Here is a 13,140-nt window from a genome sequence, read left to right as displayed (position 1 = left end):
AACCGTTACGCAACTCATGATATGGTTAAACATGACCGGCTAATGCCAAGTAATACGGTTCAACCTAATCTACTGGACTCCATTACCCTGCTAAACTTAATTGTATTTCTAGAACGATCTTTTCTTTGTGTATTTTTGTACGCCTCCATGTGTGTTTGATATTAAAGGAATGTTATTTTTACATTTTTATTTTCATTTTATACTAACATGCCCTGTATCTGTTCAGATTACTATATAAGTTAAAGGTGCTATTGATAACATTCAGCCACTAGATGTTGCATTCTCCCTCCCCGGTTTCATTGCATTTTCTTCACAACAAGTCATTGCCAGGCACCTAACCGTCAATCTCAGCCATTTATCCGTTTTTTCCACACTGATGACCCAGAGATACCAACGTTGTTATACTATTGGCTCACAAGCCTTGTTAGAAGTGGGAACCGAACGTCAGATATCTTCCACAGATATAAACAAAACATTCATTTTGGACCCGCCAACATTTTTTAAATAATTAATTCACAACAATTCTTTTTAGGAAAAGCCCTATTTTTATACAGCACCTTTTCTAAAGACTCTGTGGAATTTTTTTGAAATATTCATCTACATAAAAATGTTATCAATAAGACCTTTAATAATTTATAATCTGATTTATTATTAAGAAGGTGAATGTTTACTCCTTTCATTGAAAACAGGTGCTCTTCTCTAAGGGTCCAGGGTCAGATGAAGAGCTCCTTAATCCTTATTATCTAAAGAGGTCCTCAATGAGATTACAACCCTGCACGAATATTACAACCGGACGCCAATTTACCATCTGCTGCCACCGGTGGAGAAAACACTGCTCTCCTTTTAGTTTGGTAACCTGCTACAGGTGCAATGCTTATTTAAGTCTCAAAAAAAGAGGAAAACAAGTACAAAAAACATTAAAATATGCTTTGTTATACTGTAATGCAAATGATCTAAATCGCTCTCAAACTTGTGTTAGTTTAAGTCCACTTGTATCTCATTGAAAGAGTGAATTTAGGAGGATTGTTTTTGTTTTTGAAATTGTTTCGGTTTAGTGAAAAAACACTTTTGTCAATAAACCTTTATATAAATGTGTTTGCGGCCTATTTAACATATAAAGTGTATGATGAATGATTCTCAGGTCCTTGTTCCACCTCTTCGCCCTGCTCTGACAGCTCTACGTACATCAGGTGTGACACCTTTCCGAAGAGGATTTCCAAGCAGTGCACTTGCACCAGGAGATTAACTTTGTGCACAGATTAAGCAAATTAACCAGGATGGTGTCTCCAGAAATAAACTGTTGCTGTGCAGTTAGTTCAACAGCAGTCATCATGTAGAGCACGGAATAACATTTCATGGATCCTTTCAAAACGGTTGGGAATTTTATGATGTCGACGACGTAGGTGAGTTTACTTTGAAATCCTGTGATTTTTTTTTGTGTATTTATTTGCTTGTTTACTGCCTCCGGTTATAATCTGTATGTTTATGTTACAGCGGTAGAAATGTCATGACCATAAATCTTTAACCAAATCTTTTTTTGTTTTGATTTTGTTGTTGTTTTGAACAATTACTACAAATATTTATTCCTGATTATGAAAAAAATAATGTAATGTTAGTCATTTAACAAATTAAACGAATACTGCTGCTGCTACTTCTATCTAATACATCTAAAATTCCTATTATTAACTATTAAAATTAAATATCACAATTTTGATTATTTTTAATCAAACTTTAAATAAAGATATTCTGCAATTTATCACTTAATTTTTCATGTGAAATGTACAATCATTTTGCAAATCAATATTCAAAAAATGTTGATTGATTTGAAGTGTTTTGAAACATCGGTTTACATAGATCATATTCATTTTTGAATCATTTAACATACATTTTCTATATTAAAATCATAATACTGAAATGTAGTATAACATCATTCTCTTATTCTATAATTATAATGACAAAAGAAATACTAGTAAAAGAGAATAATCTGTCAAACATTTCTCTATCACTTGTTAAGTGCTCTATTGTGTTGTTGAAAGCCAGGTAATTAAATAATTGAAGATGAAAGTCACATGGCAGGTTTCCCAGAAGTCAGGTCATTTACCTGATGGTTCTACGAAGTAAACAACATATGTTTGCAAGACCTCATTCAGCTGTTAATTTATGTTTGTGTGTTGACCCAATTTGCAGAAGTAGACACGCAAATGTCTCTTTTGATAATTTTTTCATAAACTTGCCAAACCACTCTTTGCATGATTATGTGTTACTGCATCACTGACCAACAATTAGACTGTTTAATACCTTTTTCTTTATATATTCATAAAAGTGGACAAAACAATATCTGTGTTTACTTTAGAATGTGTAAAGTTTTATGTGTATAAGCAACTTGAGCAACCTTTTGGGGCTTCTCACCATTGACTCTTTTCTACTAAGCAATCAGAAACATCATTGTTTAGGTGACCGAGTTGGCGAGGGACACTCAAGTATCGGACATGAGGTAACCACAATCAGGGACAGAGAGCCATGAAATTCCACCAAAAAAGGACTCTATAATAGATGAACGTCGCCTTTAATATCATCAAGTGGTGTATTTTAGATGCACTGGATGAAACGGGAACAGGTCTGGCTGGTAGCAGGGCAAACAGAGAAATGTTTTTCCTCCTCCTCTCCTAGTTATAGGAGCGCTGATTGTGTTCAGATTGAGCTCACCTGTGCCTAGTTGTCTCTAAGCAGCACAGGTGAGCTCATCAGGATGATGACAGACTATGATGAAACACTTTCTTACAATCATTATGTCTACCATACAGAACCTCAACTGGGAAGTGTAAAGTGGAAAAAAAAGAAACCTTTATGTTTCTACTAGATAGATCTAATTCTTTACGTTTGCTCCCCTTCCAGCCAAGCAGCGATGATGAATGAGCCGGGGTTTCGGAGGGTCCTCCCCGAACAGTCGTTAGGGAGTGGGCACACCTTTGGCACCCCACGCCACCCAGGCATCAACGACCCGATCCTATCGAAGAGGGTCTGCTTCTACAAAAGTGGAGATCCCCAGTTCAATGGCCTACGCATGGTCATCAACAACCGCACCTTTAAAACGTTTGACGCTCTCCTGGACAGCCTCTCTAAAAAGGTTCCCCTCCCGTTTGGGGTGAGGAACATCACCACTCCCCGGGGGGTTCATGCGGTCTACACTTTGGACGAACTGGAGGATGGTAAATCCTACATCTGCTCTGACAGTCGTAAAGTGAAACCCATCAACCTGGCACTGGCCAGGAAGAAGCTGCCGCCCTGGTACAACGCCAGGCCTCCTAGTTCCCGGCGGCGGACCGTGCAGAAGGCCAGGTTTTTCCCCGGAAAGAACATCCACAAGCAGAAGCCGGCGCTTGTGCGCACACCAAAGAGGCTACTGGTTTTTCGCAATGGCGAACCCACTGTGAAACACTCTGTGGTGCTTCACAAGAGGACTACAACAACTTTTGAGTCCGTCCTGGAATATATTTCAGAGCAGATCCAGTTCTATGTGGTGAAATTACATACAACTGATGGCAGACGTGTGAGTGTCCAATACATTTTTAAGAAGAAAATGGGATTTTGCAAACACTATAGACTGACAACTTACTAAAAACACCATAATATATTCACTAAACCTTCCCTTCTAAAGCCAAGAAATCAAAGAAAACTGAAAGCCTGTTGTATGATTAACATACTGTGAGTGCAAAAAATCTACATTCCCCTAAAATCTGTTTAAATACATCGCAAATATATAAGTTTTAGGTTTTGGTAGCATCACTATCACCCCACAGAGGACTGGCTTGAACCTGGCCTCTAAATAACCGTCACATGAGGAGAGAAAGTGTTAATCTTCTTTAGAACCTCTCCCTAATACGGAGAAAGGCATTCTGGGATACTGCACTGTAAGGCCTTAGGTCAAGGACCTACTGTGAATTCAGAGCTAGCTGGTATTGCAAGGTGCCATTTTAACAAATATTTAGGGCTGTCATCGATTAAAATATTGAATTGCGATTAATCGCATGATTATCCATGATTAAGTGTGATTAATCGCAAATTAAATGTACCTTAAAGGGAGATTTGTCAAGTATTTAATACTCTTATCATCATGGGAGTGGGCAAATACTTGCTGTATGCAAATGTATGTATATATTTATTATTGGAAAAAAATTAACAACACAAAACAATGACAAATATTGTCCAGAAACCCTCACAGGTACTGCATTTAGCTTAAAAAAATATGCTCAAATCAAAACATGGCAAACTGCAGCCCAACAGGCAACAACAGCTGTCAGTGTGTCAGTGTGCTGACTTGACTATGACTTGCCCCAAACTGCTTGTGATTATCTTAAAGTGGTCATGTCTGTAAAGGGGAGACTCGTGGGTACCCATAGAACCCATTTTCATTCACATATCCTCAGGTCAGAGGTCAAGGGACCCCTTTGAAAATGACCATAACAGTTTTTCTTTGCCAAAATTTAGCATAAGTTTGGAGCATTATTTACCATCGCAACAAGCTAGTATGACATGGTTGGTACCAATTGTTTTCTTGTTTCATATGATGCCAGTATCTAGCATTAAAACTGAGCCCACTACAACCTAAAAACCGCAAGTTGCGTTAATGTGTGAAAGAAATTAGTGGTGTTAAAACAAATGTGCGTTATCGCGTTATTATCCATTATAACTTTGACAGCCCTACATATAATAAATTTAATTTAGACTTGTCATACAAATACATGCATGCAATTTGCAGTTATATCATTCCCTAACATATGTAGATTCCAGGTTAATAACTTTTTGAATAGGCTATTCTATATGCTAACATAATGAAATGCCATTCGAGTGACATGTTTTTCTGTCTACTGCAGGTGGACGGTCTTCCAGGCTTGATATTGTGTTCTGGGACCGTAGTGGCTGTAGGCATGGAGCCATTCAAGCATGCAAACTACAACACACAGAAATCACCAGCTTCAGCAACACATCCTACCAAACAATCGGGTCACAGAAGACTAAAACGTAAGTTTATATAAGAATGTTTTGGCTGTATCTCTATGTAATCATTTGGTATTTATTTAGTTTATGAGGACATTTATTGACATTGATGGACACAGAGTGCGTCTGAATTAATCTACCTGCTCTCATGGGATGAAGATTGTGAAAGTGCTGAGGCGATGATATTATGCGTAATACCATGGATGACCTACATACACTGTCTATGTGGCTGTCGGCTATTGTTCTTCATGAGCTGTGAATAGTTGTACTATCTTTCTAACTTTTTTTCTCTTTCTTCTCCTTTCATGCTTCTTGGGTTTCCTCTTCAAACTGCCTGCCTATCCTCTTCAATCCTCGCCTGAAATCTTTGAACATTTGGCTCTTTTGACTGACTGTAAAGGTAAAAAGAAGTCACGATCATACACTTCAAAGCCAAGAAATTTCTCCCCCTCATCGGAGAGGTATATCGTGAATCGGATCCACAATTCCATCGCAGAAAGCTCATGCGACCTACCCGGTCACTCTATCGAGCTGGAGTCAGGTCGTATGCTGGAGTCGGTGCCAGAAACACCTGAAACCTGCCTCGGCGTTGGAGCTGAAGGGCAGGATGGCTTCCTGCCCGCAGAGGACGACATTGAGAAGTCCTTTCGGGTGAACCAAGATGGTAGCATGACAGTGGAGATGAGGGTGCGGCTTACAATTAAAGAAGAGGAAACAATCCATTGGACGACCACTCTGGCACGCTCAAGTGTAGCCAATCAGCTTAATGTGACCCATTTATCAGAGCCTGAAAGCAACTCGCTAAAATCAGACTCACTGGATTTACAAAGTCCTGTTGCCTCCATTGACTCCATCAACAAGGACAAAACTCGGGATAACAATGACGAGGATCCACCATCGCTGAGCAACGAAGTTTTCAGTGAGAATAGTCATGAAGAGGGTGATGTCAAAGTACAGACGGACGTTGTGTCTCCTAGAAGACCTCCTACACCAGGGCACAAGCAAATCAGAAAAAAGCAAGCGTCTGTGGAGAGCATAAAATCAGTGACGGCAGAGGGGATTCAGGAAGGAATGGTTGGCTCTTACTCCTACAGAGAGCAGACAGAAAATGGAGCTGTGACAGAGCAGTACTGCATGGTCAAACAGAGCAGCAGAAAACCAGTGCCCAAACCTAGAAGACTTGGCTCTGTGGATGGCAATAATATAAGCAATGTATCCACGTTCAAATCAGCAGAGATGACTGAAGTCCTACAGATTGAATCCAGTGGAGACGAGGTCACTGAAACTGTCTTACACGTATATGAACAGCAGATCTGCCAGGATAATTTCTTTGCAAACCTTTCTGGGATTCCTTTTTGCAGGCCGGCTACTTCAGAAACTGGACAGCTCTCCTCCAGTAATGAGTTTGAACCCCAGCTCTGGAGACCATCGACTGCTTCTGAGTCAGTTAGCGTCTGGAGAGCTGAGAGCAGGTCCGTAACATCTGATTCAACCTCGCCTTCACAGAGGCATCAACGATTCCCAAAGCCCACGAAAGGCAAAGACAAGCCCCAACCACGAGAGGTCAATAAAGATAAGAGGGTGTCCTCAAAACCAAAAGTGATCAACAAACGTGTTCGGCGGCTTACGTCACCAGGGAAAAGACGAAAAAATTCTGCAGGAGCAACCGAGAAAAATAAGAAAGTGAAAACCTTCTCCAGTGCTGGCTTCATTAAGAGAATTTATGGGAGTAAATCAAAATCAGCAAAAAGCATGATGAAGATAAAAAAGGGACGGACACAAAATGGAGATGGGGGCGTTACAACAAAGAGCTCACAACAGTCGGATGACGAATGTATTCTCAAAGACCCAAACACGCCATCAGCATTGAAAGAAACTACGAGTGAGACAGTTTCTAGTGAAAAAAGCAGCCTGAATGTTGCTCCCAATGAAGTAAGCCAACCACGGGGAATACTGACACGGCAGACATCAATGCATCGAGAGAAAAAGAACAAGTCCTATGATGTCAGTGGAAGCATGTCACTGCCTCCTGTTAACTCCTCCAGCTCTGTTACTAATGAATATGTGGAAAACTGGCTGGAGAAAATCCATCTTAACCCCACAGCCTACTCAGATGAGGAAAATAGACAATTACAAGCACTTGGACAAACAGAAAACGGCAGGTGTGGAGAGTCTGAAAATAAGAAGGGCGTGATGATTGTGGCCGATGAGGTGAAGGAGGACACAGCTCTCAAAACTGACCTACTGCTTGAGCGAGGAGCTTCTGTCAAACAAAGAATCAAGTCCTTTGAAAACAAATCATCAGGTCCACCAATGGAGAAAACCACAGTCAAACAGCAAATTGCCAAAAGTCAAACAACCACTACAAACACAGAAAACTCAAATAGTTTAGCTCAGATTAATACAGACGAAGTAAAGCCTCTTTGTTCTGAAATAATTCCACCAACTAATGGGACCCCAACAGAAATGCCATCAGACAGTGAAAACAAATCAAGTCAAATCAAAATCTCATTTCAAAATGCAACACCTTCCATTACGCTTTCCATGGAGCTACCACTACCGCCGCCACCACCACCTGATGAAAATACAGAGCTATCAATCACTGAATATAACATGATGGAAGCACCCTCAGTGGCCAGCAGCCCATTATACAGGCTATCATCAGTAAGCAGTGAAACGTCAGATCATCATCCACTATCCATCAGTCCTACATCTGACAAGGCCGCATCACCTACCGACCACACAACGGAAATGACAACATCAATTCAAAGTGACATTCCTTCCACGCAGAGGGAAGCGCCATTACCAAGAACGCCATCCATTAAAAGGGCCCCGTTGGTCAGTAATACATCTCTTGACAAGAACATGTCTCTCAGAAAGGCTTGTCTGGATAAATATACTTTATGTAGTGATGCCACTTCAGAGACAAGCACATCATCTACATCCATCAACATAGCGGGTGATAATGTGCTGTCAAACGGCATCTGTTCAATCGGGACGTATCGGTCGAGTGAAACCCCACCAGAAGAGAATTACAGCATGTTAAATATGAAAAGTAGTCCATCATGTTGTACTTCTGCGTCTCCTACTAGTTCAGCATCTGAAAAGAGAATCTCACCAGGCAGTATTTTATCAAGTGAGGCTCCAACACCACGCGATCTTCCATTTAAAGAGACAAAAACACCAATTTTAACTCAAAAAGAGTCACCTAAACCCTTGGTGAAAAATGTAAAACTTATGAGCAGTCCATCCAAGAAACTCTCTTCCGAAATTCCTCATAACTCTCCAAAATTATCATCATTACATAACCACCCTCAAGATAAAACTACGTCACCAAATATTGGAAAACAAAGACATGGAACACCGTATGCTAGCCCCAACACTGAGAGAAAGCTTTATAGACCTAAATCACAAAAGAGACGGTCTCCATATTCTCAGTCTCTGGACATGGTGTCACCGCCTGTCAGACACAAGTCAAGTGGAAGGTCGCTTTCTTCAGACGATGCATTAGAGCCAACAAGTAAGACACAAAGGAAAACATCATCCCAAAGAAAGCATCGCCAAACGCCACAGTCAATAGAATCAACAGCTGAACTGGACAAAACACTAATTTGTAAAGCTCTCATGCCATTGGAAGCTGAGCTGAGTGATGACAATAAGGTGCCAGATCAAGAGAAATCCATAACACAAATAATACCACAGCCATTAAACATTGCAAATCAGCCAAACATGAAACCCGTGCTTGAGAAGATTTGCTACTCAATAAAGTCAATTAGACGAATCACACAGAACAAACGTCCATCATGTCTGGAAAAGTCCAACAGCCTGCCTGACTTCTCCTCTCATGTGGCGTCTACGTTTGGCTCATCATCTAAAGCTCTCCTGGCATTCTTGTCCGTCATGACCCTAAAGGAAGGCCTAACTAACCAAAATATGGATGAGCTGAACGCAAACAATGTCAGCTGTGCCGAGGCTTTAAAAATGATCGATTCTCTCACGGAAATCGCCAGCATGGAGGACTCCCACGAGCTAAAAGTTAGTTTGGCCAATTTACAGCAGTCGGCTTCGATGCAGCTCCTGCAGAGTTGGAAGGGCTTTCAGGATCTTGGCGACAAATGTAAAAGTCGCAGCTCAACGCCAAAACATTCAGAGCAGGAAGCTGAGACCAGTTCTGAAAACGACTGTGGCATTGATGAGAATGTTTTTGATGAGATTTTGGATAATCTTGACATTCCTGAGCAGCTCAAGGACGAATTGACCTCTCTTTCAGCGGGTGTCCGAAGTGACAGTGACAATGAAGAAAAGATTGAAAAAGTGGAACCAAAAGATGCCAAGAAATCCAATTTCTTTGCAAAAGATGCCGCTAAAGTCAGGGATGTTACTCAAGACGAGAAAGTTGATGTGAGCTCCATCATTAAAAAATTCACAGATATCAACCAGCCAAAACAACCAAGTATAACTAAAGACACTAAAGAGAAGGACAGCTTAAATGGGCAGAATGGTGTGGCCAAATGTCCACCAGCTGAACCTATTGATAAACCTGAAGAAAGGCAGCTTTATAGCACAGTGATGTTTGAAAAAGATGATGGGCAGCAAGGCCACATTGAAGAGAAATCAAACCAAGAAAATGCTAAAATGAACAGAGTAGTTAGCAGCAAGAAAAGTCTTGAACAAGACAGTTGTACCTCTGAGGCAGAGGAGCAAGACATGGAAGGTAATCAGCTGCACTGTGAGGAGAATGAGCTTACCCATGATGACGAGTCAGGTTCAGACGAGGAAGGGCAGAACAAGTCAAGTGGCACTAAAGATTTAGAGCAGAACGAGAGCTGTAAGCAAAGTGTATCAGAAGCAGATCAGCAACATAGTTCAGAAGAAGAACCAGAAGTTGAGATACAACAGGAGACCAGGGAAAGTGAGGACCTGTCCAACCCTGAAAGTCACTCTGAGGAGGAAGAAGTGAAGAAACCAAGCTCAGATTACTATGTAGAAGTGAATGTAAGAGGGAAGGAAAGAATATCCAGCCCGGATAGTCAACACAAGTCTCTGTCAGAGGAAGATGAACCAGAGGTTGAATGTGAAGCAAGCTGTACGGGGACGAGTGTAGACGAAAGCACATCAGACGTTGATGATCCGTCTTCAGATGAAGAGCAGTCTGAGGTTGGATGTAAGAAACTAAAGGTTATCATTGAGGAAACGTCGTCCGGCAATGAGGAAGAGGAGGAAGAACACCATGTTCATCTTCTGGATCACAGGCATCACATTAAAAAAGGTTTGTCTTTGATAAACGAGACAGAAGAGGAGGAGGACATAGTGAGCTCAGACAATGAGGACCGCCATGAAGAAGGGGATCGAAGCAATTTGATAGAAAATCAGGATTCATATACCAAAAAAGACAATAGAAGTTTAACAAAGAGTTATGGATTTAGTGCAGATGAGGATAGTGGGAACGACCACAGCAGCTGTGATGAACATGTAGAGGTAGAGCAAGCAAAGTTTGAAGATGAACAGATCAACAACTCAAGCTACAATGAAAAAGAGTCCAGCTCAGAGGACGAACATGCCAATATGGACAGATATATAGAAGAGCCAGAATATCAGGAAGCTCCTGCATTGGTGACACAGTCTAAAGATACAAAATGTGAAAAGGCTGTGGAAAAACAAAAGCATCAATCTCAAGAAATGATATCCCAATCTGTTGCGGAGAGAGTAATTCTTCTGGACAAAAAAGTTGCTGATGCCCAGAAAACAACAGGAAGTTCTGCCATCAGACGTTCCTCACAAAGAAGTACGCCACTTGAGTCGGATGTTGAGGGTTCACCCTCCGAATCGCCCACATCTCAGTCGGCTTCCGGCACCCGATCGGCTCCTCAGTCGTCTTTATCTTTCAGCTACGACTCCAGTGGCGTTATAACCACAGAGCCTGAAGGCAACAGGGTCAGATCCATCAGGGAAATGTTTCTGGCAAAGAGTGCCACAGAAATCCAGCATGGACGCTTCCCAAGCCCGAACGCATCAAAGCGGACTGAGTTAAGAGCAGAAACCTCAGCCAGTGGCGGGTATCAGTCTCAGACTTCAGGTGAGCTGTCTAGCGGCGAAGATGACTCGGCACGGAAATCCATCACTAAAGGACTCGTGAGAAGAACAATTGAGAGACTTTATGGCAAGAAAGATGCTGAGGAAGCGAGTGAAAGGCCGCCATCTGCGCCAAAAGAGAAAAAGAAAGAAAATACAAGCATTTTCTCTCCTTTCCACATAGCCAAAGCAATTGAATTGTCCTACTTCAACTCCACTAATGCTATGGACACGGCACGATGCGCTGCTTTTAATGTACAAGTCGGACCTGAAGACAGCGTCCCTGTCGGTGATGAACAATGGCTCCTTCGAGAAAACGCGCTGATCAGAAAGTCCGTTTCAGACCCGGTCGGAATAAACAAAAACTTATCAAACTCTCCTCAAGGCGGAAGCATGTGTGACGATACACAGGAGGACGCCCCGTATTCCCTCTTCAGCTCAAAGTCTGAAGTGGAAGACAAGAAGGCGTCATTTTCAAGAAAGTGCACCTACTTTTCTTTGCCCCATGCGAGCGACTCAGAAGCATGTCAGGACGAGATCAACACAGTTGCAAATAGTGACAGTATCACAGACACAAAAGACGATCCAGAGGACACCAAGACGTGGGCGGAGAGGAATGGCAAGTTGCCTGGCGCTGGCGTTACTGACTTTAAAATGAAGGATAACAAAGTGCACCCGCTGGTAGAGCCTGCACCTGATGGCGAGGTCGTAGTAGTGCAGCCTGTGAAAGGTCAGGGTGTTATGGCCAGAAGGATGCAGGAGCCTGATATGTTGGACATAATTTACAATTTTTGTGGTCAGAATTGTCCCATCCTATGAGGACATTTTAGCTTTTTAACACAAAATCACAAGGACTTTTTTTGTCTGAATAAGTGAACATTGTTGGGCTATACATAATATGTCTTTGGTGCCTACATTTTGATGTTGCCATAGCCTTGGCATAACACACGATCATATGTAAACCCATTCAAGCCAACTGCAGAATGTGTTACAAGCCAATGGATCAACCTTCATATTTTACCATGTATGTTAAGAGCTTGTCATCAACTTGTCAGTTTATGCTCCTTGTTTAAAGGGACAGTGTGTAGGATTTTTGCGGCATCTAGTGGTGGGGTTGCAGATTGCAACCAACTGAGTACCCCTCTGCTCACTCCTCCCTTTCCAAGACTGCGGTAACGTGAGCTGCTCAGTGCAAAACCGTGGTAACGCCGTTCGCCTCGCTCAGAAGCCATCTTTAACATAATGCCGAATTCACACAAGGAAGCGGCGAAGCGCGGCGAAGCGCGGCGAAGCGCGGCGAAGCGCGGCAAAGCCTCAATAACTACATTTTTCTGCGGCCGGAAGACGTATTCATGTGTTTCAGGCGGTAAGAAATTCTTTGTAATATAGGTCAACATGTTACAGGAGTCACAGGATCCGTTTACTGATTGGCTGCGGGTATTCCCTGGCCGCACTTTGCTGCTAAAAGTTAACCTTATCCCAACTTTTATTTCAGCCGTAGAACCAAATGGTGGCAGCTTGCTGAGCTCGGGAGCATCCACGGCAGCTTTTCATAGACATTGTATAACAGCTCACCGCAGGCCGCACTTCGCCACTGCTCTGGTGTGGCTCACGTTACCACAGTTTCACAAGTGTTTCGGAGAACTAGTGTGGCTTTCAGGTGACGTAAGAATGCGAAAGGCTCTTGCTACAGCCAGTGTTTGCTTTGTCCGTTATGGGCTACTGTAGAAACATGACGGACTCCGTGAAGATATGAATATGTAGATATGAAGGGCTCATTCTAAGCTAACGAAAACACAACGATTCTTAGTTTCAGGTGATTATACACTAGTACTAATACTGCATTTCTGCTAATAGATCCGCTGAAATGTTACACACTGTTCCTTTAATGTAAAAGTAGTGGATGTTGTTTCCTAACAAGTGTATTTGCCACACACTCCCAGAGCAGCTCTTTTCCTCTTATAGGTTGCCTGTCAACAGATCAAGTAACCAGAGCATTACTGTAATCTTGTTTTAAAACTCTTAAAACAGATCAAGTCCCCACAGCAGATGTCAGGCAACAAGGCCAAT

At 42.0% G+C, this 13,140-nt stretch overlaps 1 protein-coding gene across 1 annotated transcript; it reads left to right on the top strand.

Moving 5' to 3' along the window:
- Positions 1–1,213: 1,213 nt before the first annotated feature.
- LOC119480432 (oxygen-regulated protein 1-like) lies at positions 1,214–11,970 on the top strand. Its single transcript, XM_037756630.1, has 4 exons — positions 1,214–1,403; positions 2,896–3,550; positions 4,875–5,022; positions 5,399–11,970. Exons 2-4 carry the CDS (start codon positions 2,906–2,908, stop codon positions 11,887–11,889), a joined length of 7,284 nt encoding a protein of 2,427 aa, XP_037612558.1. The 5' UTR covers positions 1,214–1,403; positions 2,896–2,905; the 3' UTR covers positions 11,890–11,970.
- The last annotated feature ends 1,170 nt before the right edge of the window (positions 11,971–13,140 follow it).

This window comes from Sebastes umbrosus, chromosome 21 (genome assembly GCF_015220745.1).
Source record: "Sebastes umbrosus isolate fSebUmb1 chromosome 21, fSebUmb1.pri, whole genome shotgun sequence".
Classification (NCBI taxonomy): domain Eukaryota; kingdom Metazoa; phylum Chordata; class Actinopteri; order Perciformes; family Sebastidae; genus Sebastes; species Sebastes umbrosus.
Note: the sequence above shows the minus strand (reverse complement) of the source record. Positions and strands in the feature narration are given on the sequence as shown.

Excerpts from the sequence above, each read along its gene's own strand:
- LOC119480432 (XM_037756630.1), top strand. The coding sequence starts at position 2,906 with ATGATGAATGAGCCGGGGTTTCGGAGGGTCCTCCCCGAACAGTCGTTA. Across the intron at positions 3,551-4,874 it reads ATACAACTGATGGCAGACGT|GTGGACGGTCTTCCAGGCTT; the intron begins GTGAGTGTCCAA and ends TGTCTACTGCAG. Across the intron at positions 5,023-5,398 it reads GGGTCACAGAAGACTAAAAC|GTAAAAAGAAGTCACGATCA; the intron begins GTAAGTTTATAT and ends CTGACTGTAAAG.